Genomic DNA, 19,149 nt, shown 5'->3' with positions numbered 1-19,149 from the left:
TTCAGCTTTACCGTCAGCAGCCATTTAATGGCAGGGTGCCTGTTTCTCCACAATGTTCCTCGCTGGTGAAGTATTACATCTGAGCCCAGGGGACACTATGAATTTTACATGCGCTGTCAGTCTCCCCCAGCCTGCGCCCACCTCCAGCCCCCACCCCCTCTCTGGCCAGCCCAATTTGTCAGCTTCTAGTGTTTCTGAATGCTCTCTGGCTGTCTGCATGTCGTGCTGTGTGTTGGTGTCTGTGCGCTCTGCTCCAGCCGCTCAGTCACAGTCGCCGTCCTCCAGCCCAGCCTGATTCATGTGGATCAGTGTAAAATCTGCCCCCGGGGGCACTTACTGAGCGGGTGCATGTCTGGCTTGCCCGGTGAGGGGTGAACCTGAGGCTGGCTGGGTCACATTCACATGGGACAGCCAGCATGGTATAAAGTGGAGCCTAATTCCATACAATCTCTGAAAAGAGCTGCAACTCCATTTACTCTACTTATATCGATGTATTTTTGCTTTCCTGAGTATTTCCAAATTATACTATTACTTCTACTTACAAAAAATTAAATGTCTAAATGTTTTCATTTTAATCTTTTTTCATATATTCAAACAACAATATCAGGTTAAATGATTAAAATAAACCCAAGTAAACCTTAATATGAAAGACAACATAAGGAACAAACAAGAAACAAACATTTACTGAATATTAAGATTCCAGTGGACATCAAATTTTAAAGGCTTCGACAGGCAGAGCTCTTTTGGGTAGAAGCATTCCCACCAGTAGTAAGTTATAAGAGAGAACTATATTTCCAGTGGTTTAGATGACCAAGGTTCTATGTTCCCAAGGTTCTATGTTTCCAGGGTTTTGTGTACCTAAGGCCTATATTCCCAGGTTCTATATTCCTCGAGGTTTGTGTTCCTAGAGTTTTGTGTTCCTGTGATTTTATGTTCTGCAGACCGCTGTTTCTGGGGTTCTGTGCTCTCTGAGATTGATGTTCCTAGTGTCTGTGTTCACAGGGTTCTACGTTTTATGGTCCTAAAGTTTTGTGTTTTATGTTCCCAAGGTTCTGTGTTCTTAGTGTTTTGTGTTCCTTGGGTCCATTTTTCCAGGGTTTTGTGTTTTTTGGGCATATGTTCCTGAGATTCTGTGGTCCCAGAGTTTTCTGTTCCTAGGATCTACGTTCCCAGGGTTCTATGTTCAGATCTTTATCTGATACATCATACTTCAAAAGCATATATTAAGGGAACTTACACAGAACAGTGAGGAGTAGATTTTTCAGTAGGAAAAGCACTTTCTCTGGCTAGTCTAGCCTCAGTGAGCTAATTTTCTAGCTAAGCATACTTTGGATTTAAAATGTTTTTTGAAAAGTTGGAGAGTAGAATCCATAAGCATTTTCAAAAATCGCTTTATCTGGTATAAGTGTGCTGCACAGTCCTTCTTTTATTGTTGTTGGTGGTTGTGTAGCCCTTAGCTTGCTAACTACAGAGTCAGCATAATAAAGAAATAAACTTCTCAGTGATTCCCTGAGAGGAAATGGTGGGGGCAAGTTGACAAGGGCATGTTAAAACAGTACTGAAATGGAAGGAAGATGCTCTGATTGAGGATGTGCTCAAAGACTCCATTGTTAGCATGAATACCAACTTTGGTGCTTTGGTAAGAATGAGCCTAGTTATAAGGCCTGTATGGAATACTTCTATTTGTATAACATTTTAAAGGTTTGTTTAATTTCAGGATTTGCATGCAGACTCATTGTGAAATTTGAGTATCCGTACGTGTTTTTGAAGGGATATCCAGTTGGGTGAACAATGTCGGACTATAGGCCTATATAGCATGAAAATATAGCAGCACAGAAAGAAATACACTTGAAAACATTATATTATTCAAACATGAGGGAAATTGATAGGTGGTCATGTTGAGTGAGCAACGGAGGCTGCCTTTCGGACAAGTTGATGAGCAAACGGAGCTAACCAGTGTCAGTCTGGACGCTCCTCAGTGGACAATGTGCCAGCCTGTTATCTGTTATGAGCAAGAGCAGTTAGCCTGGTTAGCAGTAAAGCAGCACTACCTCTGTCTCAGTCACGTCCTTATATTGAGGGTCCTCATGTTTCAGAGTAGCAATATATTACATAACATGCTTACTCAGAAATACTAGCAAAACCGTCAAGTTTGACTGATTTGTGAGTCTGTATATGAAGTCTTTCATTTCAAAGGCCACTTTCAGGACTTTTCTTTGCTTTTGTGAGATAATGTAGTTGGAGTTTTACACAAGCAAGAAATATCAGTACTGTATGATGATTAATATCACCTTCATTAAAGTAATACTAAGTGAACTGGGTTTCAGTGCTGGTTAAATCTTTCTTGTGTCACAATTATATACACAATATGAGGCCAACACTGCATTGTGAGGACACACAGATGCTACTGGTCCCTGCGTTTAATGTGGACTACGCCACTGCAGTGTGTTAAAGTGTGTCCCAGTCCATGTACCAATAGACTTGTCCAGATTTTCCAAGCCGAAGCCTATATTACATCAAGCCAAGCCAAAGCCGAAGCGAGAGCCACCCAGAGCTCTCTCTCCCTCTCTCTCTCCCTTGCTTGCTCACTCACTTGTCCCCCATAATCCGACACCGCTGACCCACTGTTTTTCCTCTGCGTCCTGCTCGCGGCTGACCCCGCAGGAGAGGAAATGTTTTGTTTGATACTTAAGTGTGAAGAGAGCTGCAGCGAGGCTGCCAACTTTCATTAGTCACCGGCACGGCACGGCCCTCTCGCCGGAGAGAAGCAGGGAGAAAGAAAATGTTTGTGCTTTTCCGAGACAGCCGAGTGACGGCCAGATTCCAATCGCAGTGGCCGTGATCAAAGTTAATGGGCAGCAATTGGCTGTTAAATATTCCCGTATGTTTGGCCACGTCGGATCGCGCTCACTTTAATAGACGCGCCCCTGTCAGAAAAAGAAAGAAAATGAAATGGCAGTTCTGCAGTTTTGTGACAAAGCTTAGCAGCTCGAATGAGGGGCTTTTTTTTTTTTTTTGCACAACATCTGTCCTGTATTTTGATTCCTGTTTCATGTGTGATGAAACTGCAGATGAATAGGCAGTTCAAACCTCTTGTAAAATGATTTGAATGTGCGTCCCGTGGCCTGCTGTATCTCAGTAACGAAATTATTACATTTCGTTCTGACACTTTAAAGCTGATGAGGTTTTTCTCCTAAATCTGAGAGTAGCATGCGATTCCAGAACAGTGGAGTTTTCTGCTACATGAACCTCTCGCTTACATTTAAATTAGGCTGAGTTTGACAGTAGAGAAGAGAAAAACAGACTTTTGCATGAGTTCAGCATTAATTGTAGTGCTGCTTGTCTTCAGTAGTCTCTGATTATTTACAGGCTTCATCTAAACACAGCTAAACACAGTGCAGCTCCATATTTATGGCTATGAAGAAAGGCATACGCTTCATCTAATCTAGTCAAAGCCATAAAGAGACCCCCGCTGCTTTTACACACACACACACACACACACACACACACACACACACACACACACACACACACACACACACACACACACACACACACACACACACACGTTGAATGGCACTGTTTTTTATTTGGTTTTTCACTAATACATAAGAGGAATAGCAAATCATTGTTTTGATTATTTTATAAGAATTATATTACATATTAAATACACACATATATAAATATATATGTAGATGAGCATAATGCGATAACTGTTCTTTGCAATAAAAATGTAATCTGTAATAATTATTTAACTATATAATCTATAATAATTCTAAAAAGATCACCTGTTATGATGAAGTTCTATACAATGTGTTTTAATCTTTGCTAAGCACACAATTGCTAAGTGTGTGTGTGCTATCATTTTAGTGTTCATATTTCAGAATAAATGTATTTCTGCCCCTTTTCACAATGTGTAAAATGTGAAATGTTGCTTAGATACAGTTCAGTGCAGGACTGTTAACAAAGGGACAGAAATTTGGGCTGTTTATATGTGTGTGTGTGTGCAACACACTATATATGTACAAAACACATTTCTGCACATTTTATTGCATAAACAGTTTATTTGCTGAGCGTAACATATTGGGGAAAAAAGTGGTAACATAAAATATAAAATGCGTCATAACTTTTTCACAAGCCATATTTAATGTTTTATCTTTGCCAGTACAGTAAAGCGTGTTCTCTGTAGGGGATGTGTTCACCAATTTTCAATTACCAACAGCATATGGAATTAATCAAACTAATTAATCATTAATAAAATTATTTCAAATGAATGTAAATGTTTCAAATATTCCACTTTTTGGTCAAATTATAGTAAAGTAAAGCTGATAATATCATTTGAAATAACAAAACTATTGTGCTTGATTAAAAAGGAATGCAAAATAGAAGCATTTTTACCGGTGGTCTTACACTTCTGGACCCCACTGCACGTACAGGGGATCTTATTGTCTTTGTTGTGAATGTGGGGGTGAATGCTGATGAGGGATGATGAGGAGAAATAAAAAGAAGAGGACAGACTTGATGGATGAAGTCCGCTCTGCTCTGATCAACATTAAATCCATTCTTAGACACAGATATAAACGCGGGGAGTGAAACGGATAGACCTTTCTATTATTTCGCTCACTTCATTATTGATATTTTACAGCAGCAGGACAGATCTCTGACACTCTGGACTGCCATCCGATCCCTCAATTGATTGCATGTGCAGTTTACTGATTTCTGAGAGAAAGGAAAGCTCGATCTGTGTTTCAAGGAAATTGGAATATTGAGCAGAAATCAGGCTGTTCAGCACAGCATAACTCAAATACTCATACATCATGATTTTTAACGTTTTTAACCTGTTCTCAGAGCCGATGCTGCACAGTGGTTATAAGGATGCGCAGTTTATTAACCAAAATTCACACATGCTGTTTCTGATTAGTGTGAATTTATTTTCTTTATTAAAAAAAAAATGAAGGACAAAAATTGAAGGACAACAAAAACTTGCATTTTTAAATAATAAACAAAATCACTGATTAATTATCACTGTAATGTGTTACATTGAAAGTGGTACAAAATAATAGAAAATGAGGTGAAACAAATGCTTTACAATATAATCTTTTGACCCACAATGTTGAACCAACATCATTTCAGTGCGTATGAATTTATATGAATTACTGTGCAACATACATGCCTTATTATATATAATATAATAATAGTATATACAAATACTGAACAGAGGCTTTTTCAGGACACTTCTTTAATTAAAAAAACTATTCTAAAATTATTTATTATAAAACCACTAATTACAACAAAACACAGCAAATCCCCTGTTGTGTAAATCCCCTGTTCTGACATGTAGCTGCTGGTGTGTGTGCAGTTGTGGAGTATGTGGAGTGTTGGGGATTAAAGCATTCCTGTGTGTGTGTGTGTGTGTGTGTGTGTGTGTGTGTGTGTGTGTGTGTGTGTGTGTGTGTGTGTGTGTGTGTGTGTGTGTGTGTGTGCGTTTCTCTCGGTGGGGAAGAACTGGAACTGTCCGGAGAAAAAACAACACGAGTCTGCAGAGCCGGGAACGCTTTAAATTAGACTGCCCCCCCAAAACACACACACACACACACACACACACACACACACACGCACGCACACACGCACGCACACAACTGACACAGCGATGGATTTCACTTACTGTTTACTGCCAGCTTTTACTGTATTAATTATTTTATCTTATTTCATCAATTTGCTATCAACTGTGAGAGAATCAAGTGCTCAGAGTGATGTTAAGACAGAAATAAGACAAAATATTCAAGTCAAGAATATTGACTTTCTTTTCTCAATGAAGCACTAATATTCAATTATTCAATTATAATTTGTGTGTTTTTAGATTTAAGTTGTTTATTTGTCTGTTTCCGTTATCTGTGTTTCTAGTTGTGTGTATAATTTGTCTAATTGAGTTTAAATTGTCTGTCTGTGTTTTTCAAAGGTTTGTTTGTTGTCATTGTCTTGTTGTGTGTGTTTGTCTTTTTGTCTTGTTAATGTTATATAACTTTGTGTTACAGTCTTTAAAGCAAAGGTGCCACAAATTGTACTTTGAGTGAAGCCACAGAAAAAAAACTCTTTTGGTTCCCTAAAGAACCATGTTTGAAAAGTTTTAGATTTTAAAAAGGTCCTTCAGAATCACACGTGTCATTTACAAAAAAAAATGTTTCCTAAAGAACCATCCATCAAAACTTTCTTTAGGGAACCAGATGTGGTTCTTCTATGGCACTGTGCAAAGAACCCTTTTAATAACTATTAGTTTTAAGACTGTAGTTGTGTTTAAGCATTTTTTATGTTTGCTTACATTGTGTGGTTGTTTACAACATTGTTTTTTGTGTGTTTATATTGTCTAATTGTGTGTTTGAGTTGTCTGTTTGTTTGTCTAGCCCTGTGTTTAAATTGTCAGTCACTCCAGGAATTTGTGATGACAAATTCAACAACCCTCTCAAATTTCATAGAAAGCAGAAATAATGAGGTGATTGGACAAAATTACTGTGAACAGTCCTATGCAAAGGGGAGGCTGGATTTATTTATATGTGAATGAAGGAAGAGCCTGAATTATGTATTTGTGTGTATAAAATGTCTATTTTTCGTGAATAAATTATGGCGTTAATGATATTATACATATGTGTCCCCAGGCTGTGGCATGTGTAAAGTCTTTGGGACCTAGTCCCCAGGCTATTGTTATGGGGAATGCCCCCAGGTCTTACTGCGAGTAATGTCCCTGGGCTGTGGCACAGGTAGTGGGCTGTAGTGTGAGTATAGTGCCCAAGCCGTGGTGTGAGTATTGTCCCCAGGTGGTTGCCAGGTCGAATCCCTGGGCCATGGTGTGAGTAGTGACGCCTGTCTGTAGTGCAGGTAAAGTGTGCGGGTAGAGTCCCTGGGCCATTTTGTGAGTAGTGTGCATGGGCCGATGTGTGGGGACAGTCCCCAGGTTGTCGCATGTGTAGTGTCCTTGGACTGTAAGTCATGTATATTCCTCAGACCATGGCCATAGTGCAAGGAGTCTTAGAAGGTAGTTTTGCATTTTCACAATCCAAGTAATCACAAACACATTGAGTACCACACATTTTCATATTAATTTTATATCTGACAACAATTTTAACAATGGACATTTCAATGATTCAATTCTCAAAACAGTAATCAACAAAAGGTAGTTTCATAGTTTCAGGTGTTTTAGTTCACATTTTGGGTACTTTGGCAACAATTAGTAGACATTTATTGATAAATAACTATAACTATCTATTCATAGAATTTTTGTCACATTATCTGCCTTCTAAATCTTATTTATTTATTGTTTATTTAGTTATTTAAAGTTAAAGTTACTAGTATGAAGTCTAGTGTATGAGAATCAGTTGTCTCATAGCATTAGGATTTTTTTTATTAAAAACACTACTTCCAAACTGTAGGTTTGTGCTGCTTCTTCATGCAGATAAATTTCCTTTGAAGTCAACACCTTTGAGGTAGAAATGTAATTATCGGCTGAGTATGACTTCGTTCTCTAAATATGCTCTTAACATAACTTGATTTTATGCTTTTACAAGCATCTGTATGCTTTTAAAGCATCAAAACCAGCCTTTCAAAGCACTGTTGCATTTGCAACATTAAAAACTGAGCTTTTCAAAGCTTTTTCATACATTTATAGCACAAATAGCATCTTAAAGCATTTTCATGTATTAGAAGCACTGCAGAGAAGCCCCTTTTTGCTTCTCCTCAGCTAATGTATCACAGTCTCTGACGGGAGGTTTTTAAAGTGCGAAACCGTTCTGCTTGAGCTTACCTGCGTGTGTTTCTCAGTGAGGTTTTTGTGTGTTTTTTGTGCCGCTGTTTGAATTCCATGACTGTTCAAGCACAAATTGTGGATTGGAATGAAGTGGGTCTGAAGAACGTTCTTTGTTCTCCATATCCTGTGTCTGACCCACAGGTAAGCACTCTTTCTCTCTCTCTCACTCTCTCTCTCGCCCCCCAGCAGGGCACTGGGCGGTGGGAAGGGAATGGGGGGGGTTTGAGTTAAATGTTGGGGTCGCGACCCCCCCTTACAGATGACAGACTTTGCGAATGGAGTCTAGCATTGAAAACCTGCGAACCATGGCTGGGGCTTTTTCACATGGCCTGAGCGTGTAGTGTGAGTGGAATGCTGTGATGATGGCTGTAATCGCTCACACTGTGCCATTGTTACTCAGCTCGCTCACCTGCAGGAGAGACTCCGGGACTAACTCCGAGCTAGCGCCGCTTCCCTTTTGCTTTATCCATGTTAGGTTTACAAGGACAACCCACATTAAAGGAACACTGCAGTGTTTTCAGCCTAATCTGCTGTGTGTGTAGCGTACAGATGAACATAAAATGCACTGACTCGAAACTCCCGTTTAATAGAAGCCAGTAGGCAGTTGCCAAATAGTGTGTGCTGCCAGAATAAAGAGCACTAAGATGTACACTTTTGTTCATAGCGGGACAAATAGTGCAAATTTAAGCTTAAAGGTATAACGTGGTCCTTAAGATCCAACTGAAAACTTTAAATGAGTTTTAAATGTGCACTATATTCACTTTCCCAGAGGAAACAGGCCTTCTTGTACCTTTTCCTAAGCTAATGCAGTCAAATTGAAAAAGTATGGTGTGTAGAGTCAGTCAATTTAAATATCTGCAGATTTTAGAGCAGTTTCTATTTGTTTTTTTAAAACATAAAATATAAAATGTGCCACCTCTTTTACACATACCATGTTATGTTTTTCTTTTCCCCAGTATGTCAAATTCAGCAAATAAATAGTAATTGTGCATTAAAACATGCCGGAATTTGTTCTCTGTAGAGGATGTGTTCACTTACTTTCAGACAGAAAATCAACATAACTTGGGGCACCCAAACTTTTGCATAGCACCAAGTGTATTAATATTTCATATACAAAGGCAAATCAAAGTGTGTTACTTGACTAAAAAAAAGTTAAATAAAAGCAATATTGACAACATAAGAAAAACATAAAATGTATAAATTAGATGTAGAAGTAATTCAAGAGATGTGCACAGCATAGAGAAAGTGCTCACATCCATGAGAAAAAGAAATGTCTTTAAGTCTGATTTGTAGTATTAGTAGTATTTCTGAGATCTTTCTGAGAGTCCAGGCTTTTTTGCCTCACCATGCTTGTTTCTGATTGTGGGCACTGCAAGCTGACCAGTCCGCAGTGATCTGAGAGGACTATTGGGTTTATTGTTTGAGGCAGGACAAGTATCAACACTTTAAGGTCAGTTCTCTAATTAGCTCAGTAACAGGCCAGTGATTATCATGAACAGTAATTTCAGCACATAACATAAAATCCACTGACTTGAAACTCACTTTTAATAGAAGCCAATGGGCAGATGTGAAAGCTAAGCATTTCTGCAAATGTGCCAGTTCAACCACGAAATGCAAGAATACAAGACAGCATATAAAACAGAGCAGAATGCAAGGCTGAAACTGCAGTGTAGTCTGCTGAGAGAGAACGAAAAAAAAAATCTGGAAAGAGAAATGGAGGCAGCCAGAGAGAGTAATGCAATACGGATGTTTCTAGCTCAGGCAGTAGGACGAGCGGGGAAAGCGGGGTTTGTAGATTGAAATAATCATTTTCTTTTTTGACATACTGCAGCACTCCTCTGAAAAGTCAGCGGCAAAAGCCCTTCCTCTGGCCAACAGGAAGAATCGGGCAGTCCAGGCTGATTGCTTAATGACAGACGTCAGCGAACAAAGAAGCCTCTGATAGCTCAGCCCAAATGAAAAGCTTTCTATGGGCCTGCGCAGACTGAAAGGGAGGGAAAAAAATCCTCTCTCTCGTTCTTTGGGTTCGTTTAGGAGAGAAGGTGAATTTCAGGTGTTTATTTTATAGTTTGTCCAGCACCTCTTGAGTGTTTTTTTCCTGCTCTTTCTATTCAGACAAGGACCTTCAGACCGTTCAATGAAGGAGATGAGGGGAAAATGTGACGAATTAAACAGAAAGACAAATTGTTTGCATAGGAAGTAATTATGTATGGATGGTAGAGGAGGATCTCTGTACAGTCTACAGTAGGAACATCTGGAGCGAGTTAGTGGTGATTGTAGGTTTTGTAAAGGCTGCTGAGGGAAGAGTTGGGGGGACCATGCAGAAGAACGCGAAAGAACAGCACACGTTCACTCTTGGTCAGATTCTTAGTCCTATTTTTAATTCGTAGATGATATTTATGGCCCTGTTCAAGACAACTGCTTGAGTATGGCACCTCCAGCAAGCCGTCCTTCAGTATCCAAATAAAGCAGCCTGCTGAAGCACTTAAAGCTGGTCCATCCCTGGTCATTAGGCTTAACTGTGTTTATGAGTGCTTAAGAAGGAGGCCTAATGAGTCTCGTGCGTTACTGTAAGATACCGGCTCCATTAGAGTCGCTCTGCAGCTACCAGAGTGGCAGTCAAGTAGTTTATGAGCGCTCCTGCTGTGTGCTGTAATTGTTCAGAGCTTGCTGCTTTCTTTCTCTGCTCTGACATTCATCTTGGAGGTCTAGCGGTCGCAATGCAACTGTTAATTGCGTGTTGTAATAAGCGCTGAATTAAAAGGCCATGCAAACATGCAGTGACTTAGACAAAGCTGGGGAAGAGTGTGAGCCAGCTGGGCCTGCATCAAGGACAGAGTCATGTGTGTTGTAACTATGTTTTCTATATATCAGTGCTGGCGATATTGAGTTTGACATTCTGTACACAGCATGAACGATAAATGATACAGTATGTCACCTTTGTTGCAAGAAAGGAACATAGTATTATGCAAAATTGTGGGCTCCATTAATATCACAATGCAGCTTTTTAGGTCTGAAATGCATTGACTATGCTGTAATTGGGAAAGGATTAAACCAGCTATGGATATATTGTATTCCTTAAAGAATAAGAGCTACTTCTTGGAAAAGAAGACATCTGCATATAGAGTTCAGGGGAAAAAAACTGGCACATAGTCGCCTTGCTTATAAACAAAACTTAACAACTTTTATTAGGCAAGACCTTAAGCTTGGCCTCATTGTGGTGAGCCAGTGATTTCTCAGATAACTCAAGCCTGCCTGAAATCTTAATGCGTCCAGAAAATGAATTAACTTGAGGTTGATATATTTTCATCAATCAGCAACTGTTTGAAATGGTTGAAGATACAAAGCTAAATCAAAACCAGTCAAAGACATTCACTTGTCATAAATTATCTGCATACTTTTAATGAGATCACTATCTTTCCAGTAAAGCAAAATATTGAGGTCTTATATGAGGCCTGAATTTTAAGTTGAAAGTCATAGACCCCTATCAACAGCTTAGGTTCTGATGCCTTCTTTGAGTTACCCACTCTATCCTGTTGTCTTGATGCTAAAACTCTTTGGCATTATAATGATTAACTCTTTGCAAAAGAGAGAATGAGCCAAGGTTAAATGTTTTAGGAGGAGGCCTGTTTTTCTGTAATGATTTTGCCCTGTCCAAAGGTCCTCTGCCAAAGACAAATTGGTACTTCACAAGTATTAAGGGTCCATCGCTGACTGTCTAGAAACAGATTACACAAACAGCTTGAGGAGTTCCAACTGGCAGTCCATCTTCTGGCCCCGCAAGGCTCAGCTCTCCATGTGCGGTCACCCAACCCCTCCTTCTACTGCCCCCTCCCTCCACCTCCCACCCCCTTATCTGAGTGTGTGGAGCCCTAGAGAGGAGGAGCAGGCCACCGGGTCAAAGTCTTTTCCTCTTTGGATCTCGAGGCTTGCTGGGAGAGGGTTGGTGAGAGAATGCCTGCATTAGAGCAAGGGTTGGGGGTCAAGATTTTAATTCTGTTAAAGAACAGCTGGTTTGAGTTTCTCCTCACGTCGCTCTCTCCTCCCTCTCCCCACAAATCCAGGGAGATGAAAAATTTGTTCAGAGGGGAACCAGTAAAATAAAAAAGGTTTACGGTCTAAAGCCCCTTACCCTTACCCTGCTGTAGCATTAGACAGGAATGCAATAACGTCAGCATTTGGCCAGGTTCAGATTGAGTTAAAACAAGGAAGTCCTTTTTTGTGTTTTTTGGTGTCTTAGCAGCCACTCAGAACTTAATTAAAAAGCTTAAGGAAACAGCAAAGGAAATTTTACACCACAAGCAAAAAGAATCCATGAACATCCGGCAAAACAGCGCTAACGATTAACTGCTGAACCATTAACCAAGTTCATCTGATTACTAACACAGATTGTTTAGCTAATTGCTTGGAATTTGATGTGGAGAAAACACATATAAAACCCTTTTCCCGGGCTCAATTTACTTTCACATCACTCTTCCACTTACATATTCCGGCACAGCAATTTTCTTATGCAGCTGATCCCACCTCTCTTTCCATTTGAAATCTCAGGCAGGACTCCCTAGCATTCATGCCTCTTTCAAAGGGAAAGTGGTGGGGGGGCTGGGATGCCTATAAATGGAAAACTAATAACAGATTTTCAGTCTGCTCTCCAGAAAGCCTGGGGCTGTGCTGGTGTGTGGCTCAGCAGCAATCAGAGGTCATAATTTCATTGGCGGTTAGCATCAGGTTCAATTTTTCTAGTATGTTACATTTAGCAGAGAGTCTGGTTTGTGTTACTGTGTACACTGTCTGAATCAGCTCGGAGCTGAAGAATGGCTCGGACTCTCCAAGAAAGCAGAGGTCCGGAGGGAGCACAGATGCACTCATTATCCCAAAGCTATCTGTTTGGTCAGGCACTGGCCTGCAAACGGGCACACTTCACACTGACACACTAACATTGCTAATATCAACCCACGCTCATCCTGTCCCAGCTGATTTTAGGTAGCAGTGGATGAATATATCTAGAGATCCCCCTAGTGGTTGTGACAATGTGGGTTGGCCCCCGGTCCCCTGATGATGGTGTTTATTTTTATTAAGATTGAGCAGGTGGGGGCTCAAGCCTGGAAGTGGTTGAGGGAGCTGATTTCTGCTTTCCAGCGCAAAGCTTAGGCTTCAAATGGGAATTCCACAGTTGTTGACATTACTCACTTCATGGATTCAAGCTGCCAAATCGCACCCAATTTTGCACATGAAAACCATTAATCAAATCACTGTAGCCTGATTCAGCCTGGCTCAACATGTCCATCCTCTGTTTTCCTTTCTCTCTGCAGGAGTGCGATCAGGTCCACATCGATGATGTGTCCTCTGATGACAATGGTCAGGATCTGAGGTAAAGCTGGCATGGGTTTGGAGATTGTTTTTGGTTTCTGTTGCTGGCATTGCACCCGGCCTAAGAGGACTCACATGTGTCGCTCTTTATCATCCTCCATCCAGCACGTATAACTTCAGCACAGATGGATTCCATGCTGCTGCCACCAGTGCCAACCTCTGCCTGGCCACTGGGGTGAGAGGAGGAGTGGACTGGATGAGAAAACTAGCCTTCCGCTACAGACGAGTAAAAGAAATTTACACCACCTACAAAAACAATGTTGGAGGTAATTTGCCCCCAATAAACTGCTTTGGTCAAATTGCTCAGTTGGAGGGGGGGGGGGGGGGGGGGGGGGGTTGAGATAGGGTGAGGCAACAAACACACGCCGAGGTTTTTCAAACAGCTCTACGCAGAACTACTTGGTCAGGCTAAATTTTGAAAATTCTGAAGTTATTTGCAGAATGGGCCAACTCAAACAAGGTTTCTGTTCATTGCAGGACTGCTCGGCCCAGCCAAAAGGGAAGCCTGGTTGCAATTGAGAGCAGAAATTGAAGCTTTGACGGACTCCTGGTTAACACTGGCACTGAAAGCACTAACATTAATCCACTCAAGGTAAGCCTTCACACAGGAAAATTATATAGGAGTCCCGTCTTGTGTATACATAAATCAGCTCAGAAGTACAAAGAACAGTGCTATGCTCTATACTTTAAAACTTTGAACTCAAGAATTCACTCTTATACCAAACTTTCAGAGTGTATGTCTTCATTTAAAGAAACAACATAGTAGCATGTAAACAATGTTAGCATTATATCATTTGAAACCAATTAAACTTGACATGATTCATTAGGGGATTTCCCAAGACTGAACGTCAACATTAGAAACGCATAGCATCCCTGTTTTTTTTTTCTTCCTTTAATTCCAGGTCAAATTGTGTGAACATCTTGGTGACCACAACACAGCTCATACCTGCCCTCGCCAAGGTCCTGCTCTATGGACTGGGAGTAGTCTTTCCTATCGAAAATATTTATAGCGCCACAAAAATAGGTAAATGTGCTTCTACCTGTGAGTGTGCATGTACATACGCTGGAGAGGGATTCCTGATGCCGTGTGGCTGAAATGAGTGTGATATTATGTGTAAACACATGGCTCATGATTGGGTTAGGCTGCAGAAGGGGCGGACACACGAGAGGGTTGATGTTCGGTTCTAAGGAAGAAGTCTAATCAGGCTGGGATTATTTTCTTGGAGCTCGGCCTGAACTGGGCCTCTCTTTTTCAGCCCTGCATATGAAACCACTTCGGCAAATTTATGTCATTCCACATGGACATTCCCCCCCTCTCTTCCCTGCCTCCCCTTTTTCAAATGCAAAATAAACACCAACCTTCACTTTTGGGCCATCGTCAAGCAGATCAGCGGGGCTAGGGCTGAGATCTTCTGGTTGCAGGCTGCAAGCCTCTCTAACTCTGGCATTAGCATGTGAGGCTGATTTAGCTCGTTAAACTCCATTTGTCCCAGGTTTGGGGAGGAGAAAGACACACTTAATGCTTTTCAGACTGCTTTTATCTGGGCATTGATCTTATCGAATCCCCGAGCTAAGGCTAAGTGTTTACACTGTGTAATTTTGTGTAACTTATTGCGTATTTAGAGAGCTCTCACAAAGGCTGGCTCCCTTGCATTTCACAGCACTAAAACCTGTTTCTATTCTCTGCAGGCAAAGAGAGCTGCTTTGAGAGAGTAATTCAGAGGTTTGGGAGAAAAGTTGTTTACGTGGTGGTGGGGGATGGAGTAGAAGAGGAGCAGAGCTCCAAAAAGGTAAGAGCGTATAATTATTATTCGTTTTTCTGTTGTTGACCTTGGTTTCCACCTCACTCTTTTCACTTTCATCGGTTTATCCCTGACGAAAGCCCATTGGCCAAACAACAAAACGGCCGTCACCATTGAATCAGCACTTTTCTCCTGACAGCTCATGTGTAAAGGGGCAAGATGGCATAATTATACATTGCTGTCCTGAGCCTAAGCAGCATGAATGCGTGTAATGCTAGACAAGTTCTTTCAGGCATGTTCAAGGGACCGGCCCTAAACAGAGCGTGCATTTAAGAAGCTTAAATCTTTGTTTGATGAATTTGGGATATTTTCTGCAGCCACAAGCAACTGTGGGGGATGAAGAACAGGGGAACTCAGCTGGCAAAGCCTTGTGATGTGTTGTCGAACATGGTGGAGTAGCTGTGTCAGAGCACCTGAGTGTTGTATTTGCTCTCGTCTCTGCTGTTCAAAGGAGGAGATTTATGTTACCTGCTGACTGTTGACAAGGCCTTTGTGTCCAGAATGTCTGCCAAGTTTTCATGTAAAACCCAATGCTCTGACCATAAACCACAAAAGGATGGAGATATTCATTAGCTAATTAATTACCACAGGGAACAAACATGTTCCCTTGACAGCTAAGAAACCTTGGAGCAGAATAAAGAATTGCAAAGCTGGGTGTTGACACAGTTCTTTATTATACAATGCCAAGTATTCAGTTCCACATTGTCAATTAATCATGCAAGGAATGTGCACAGAGGAAGTTAACGGAGGGTAAAGCACCTCCACAGTTTTGCATGTCAGTCTTTATTCAGCGGTGTTTGGATCTCACAAGCCAGTGGCAGAACAAGAGAGGGTGGAAGAGAGACAGATACTTTCTCCAGCCCTGGCCTGATATGAAATGAAATGGAAGAATACTGTAGGAGATGGATGTCAGAGGTGACACAGCGGATCTAGCAAAGCAAACGTCAAACCTTTTTTTTCTCGTGGTTGCTTTTCATCCCCAAAAGAATCCCCAAAACAAATTCCCCTCCAGTTAATAACTCGGCCGAGGCGAAAAGAGATAAGATCTCCTGGCTTTTAAACTTAAAAGGAAAGACAATTTACAAAACAAAAAGAAAAGAGTCCTTTAAGGGTCAGTGCAAGCTTCTCTAAGCGGAACATATGCCTGAGAGAAGCTATACCTTTGATAAGGCTCAGTAATGGCCTCTGTGTGGAGGGACTGAGGAGTCCGAGCTGACAAGCTTCTTTCATTCTTGCAGACTCATATTTCCCCCGGCCTCTCTAAGGGAACAAAGCCTCATTTGCGGTGTTGTATCCAGGGCGCTTTGGGCAGAGGTGCCGTACAGTGCATTCATAGCTATTTCCCAGCAGGGCTTTTAAAAGCGCTATTGAGAGCATTAAGAATATTCAGATTGTGCTTTTCTTTTTTATTCATTAAAGAATGAATTACAGCTCCATGAGGACATGCAACTTGCAAATGAGGGTGGCTAAGATAACAGGAGAACTGGATTTGTAATGGACTTTGGATGTAGCTTAGGCTGCTAGGAGGAAATATATCGCTGTTGTTGGAACAAAACCTTGTATCTATGAAATGGTAACTTTACAGGAAAAGCAAAAAACCTTATTTACTTTCAATGTAAGCCAGTGGGACCAGCCTTTTTTCCAAGTCATTTTGGGCCATTTCCTTTGATCCATTCATTATGACATTTACACACAATGTAAAGGACAACAGACATTTTCAAATTATACCAAAAACTGAAAAATGACAAAAGTGGAGATACATGGTTTTGTCCCAACAGCAGCAATATTTAAAAGGTTTACAAGCACTGTGAATTTCAGGTGCATCTCTGGATCTACAAATGTAGTCAGTAATGTACAGAAATTGCACCACTGTTGCATGACAGTATTCTGAATTCTTGATTTCAAAGAGCTTTTTTTGCTCTTGATAGTTTTTTGAGGTAAAAGTATGTAGGGTTTGCAGCAAGGAGTTATAACGCTGCTGTCGGAAGAAAACCTTCTATCTCCAAAACAGTAACTTTACAGGAGAAGGAAACACTTTACTTTCAATGTAAGTCAATGGAACCAGAATGTTTTCCATGTCATTTTGGGTCATTTCTTTTAGGCCATTCATCATAAAATTTACAAACAATGTCAAGAGTAACAGATACTTTCAAATTATGTCAAAAACTGAAAAATGCCAAAAATGAAGATACAAGGTTTTCTTCTGACAGCAACGATAAAGAATCGTGTTTGTCTTTGTAATTTCTTTCTTAATGTAAATTCCACCTTCTTTAGACTGTTTCTCACAGTTCGATTTTATACTAAATGCTCTACTTATGTCTTGCTTGAAATTGTTCAGGGACACTTTGCTTCTTAAAGTGTTTTTCACATAATATAGTTTGTTTGTCAGTTTATGTCAATTTACCATCTGAAATAGAACATTATTTAGATCTTGCAAAAACTGAAGGAACACCTACCAAAGGTATTAGCTTAGGGATGAGGATGCTGTAGGGGAGGTCTATATGGTAAACATATAACTTCACAATCCTTAAAGACATTTTCACAATACACAATATGTATCAATATATTTAGTTTATGGTGCCACATTTTAAGCAAATACTGAAAGCTAAAAGTACAATGATTTCTATTTAATGTTTCAGGACTATTTATGCTTTCTTAGCAACAAAATATGCATTTAGAGCTTTGCTAGTAAAGTATTAGCGAAATCCACAGTACACTCAGAAAAGCCTATTGTGGTAAAATATATAACAATAACAATAAATATCATATTCCATAAAATGGAAGCTTTTCAATGTTTCCTGTTTTTCTCTCTTTCCTCAGCACAATATGCCCTTCTGGAGGATCTCCAGTCATTCGGACCTCATGGCCCTGCACCATGCGCTGGACCTGGAGTACTTGTAGCACTGAGACAGCCTGTCCACACGGCCCTGTCCACCCGTCTCCAGCCCTGTAGCCCTGTTTCACGCTCCAAAGCACCACCGAAAATATCATCAATACATCACTGGGTCAGCCGAGTGTCCACCATAAAAGTGAAAAGAAGATTAATCCGTACGTTCAGAGAGTGAAATGTGCATGACCTGGTCAGCGCATTGATGTCGACCCACGATTCGTCTTAACCCTGAAGCTTGTTCTCAAAGTCGGAGGAGAGTGAATTTATGAGGCTGCAGCTGCTGGCCATGGTTACTGTGAATGAGCTTCTTTTCTAAAGCCGTCAAAATGTTTTACGGCCCGGCCCGCGCGAGGGTTCACACCTGTGAGGAAACCAGAGCTACTGGAGCTTTTGGAACTTCGCAAGGCTCCGACCCCACTGAGATTCAGCCTAATCCCCCCCTACTTCTTGCCTTTATTCTGTCTCCTTTTCTCTCCACATATCTCTATCCGATGGTACAGAGACAGTGGGGCAGCCTGGCCAGCCCTGGGTTAAAAACGAAAACAAACAAAATAAAAACACAAAAACCACTGAGCTGGACATCCTATGCTTCTTTATTTATAATCTGAGACTTTGTTTGAGGGCACCGTCAGACTCATGCCTTTTTTTCCCGTCTTGCAAAGTACTTTGATTCCAAGAAGAAGTTTATGGAGAAGAAAAAAGAAGAAAAAAAGGATTTTCTAATAATTTAAGGAAAAATTAAGAAACTTTATTTGCATTCGCTCAGACAATCGTGTACAGAATACATCTTTTTTTTGTGTGTGTAAATTTTTAATCACTGGACTTATTCCTCCTTCTCTCTGTTGCTTTTAGGTACAGCTCATCTTCAGAGGAGGCAGTTTTATTTTACACCAAAAAGGAAAAAGAAAAGTTGTGCAAGATCTAAAAGTGTTGATGCGTTAATGGTTTCTTTGGGTAGAGAAGTGTAGATAAGGGATTTCTGTGATAATTTGTTTTGTCATGACCAAAAGCGTGGATGTCAAGTGTCAATGATTTCATTATTTTCTTTCTTTTTTTCTCCCTTGTACACTTGCTACTTAAAGTCAGCGAAACCCTATTTCATTTCTTGATAGCAAATTTCACCCTTTCAGTCAAGATTTCATGAGCCCTAAAAGGTAGCTCCCATCTCAGAACGCTTGTAGTTATAACGTCAGTGAGCTTTACACACAATATAATACATGCTGGGTAATAATCAAACGAATGTTAAGCTTCAGTCTGAGTGTAAATGTCCACACCACTGTCTCTGCCTGGAC

At 40.6% G+C, this 19,149-nt stretch overlaps 1 protein-coding gene across 2 annotated transcripts in view; it reads left to right on the top strand.

Moving 5' to 3' along the window:
* The window catches only part of eya1 (EYA transcriptional coactivator and phosphatase 1), a 75,886-nt gene extending 57,456 nt beyond the window's left edge, over positions 1-18,430 (top strand). For both annotated transcript variants that reach the window (XM_017696205.2, XM_017696204.2), the window contains 6 exons: positions 13,108-13,166; positions 13,271-13,431; positions 13,643-13,757; positions 14,068-14,189; positions 14,855-14,955; positions 17,788-18,430. In XM_017696205.2, the coding sequence (XP_017551694.1) occupies positions 13,108-13,166; positions 13,271-13,431; positions 13,643-13,757; positions 14,068-14,189; positions 14,855-14,955; positions 17,788-17,868 (639 nt within the window). In that variant the 3' untranslated portion in view covers positions 17,869-18,430. The remainder of the gene's footprint in view (positions 1-13,107; positions 13,167-13,270; positions 13,432-13,642; positions 13,758-14,067; positions 14,190-14,854; positions 14,956-17,787) is intronic.
* Positions 18,431-19,149: the final 719 nt, after the last annotated feature.

This window comes from Pygocentrus nattereri, chromosome 24, assembly GCF_015220715.1.
Source record: "Pygocentrus nattereri isolate fPygNat1 chromosome 24, fPygNat1.pri, whole genome shotgun sequence".
In the NCBI taxonomy this organism is placed as follows: Eukaryota; Metazoa; Chordata; class Actinopteri; order Characiformes; family Serrasalmidae; genus Pygocentrus; species Pygocentrus nattereri.
This window is presented reverse-complemented; position numbering and strand designations above follow the sequence as displayed.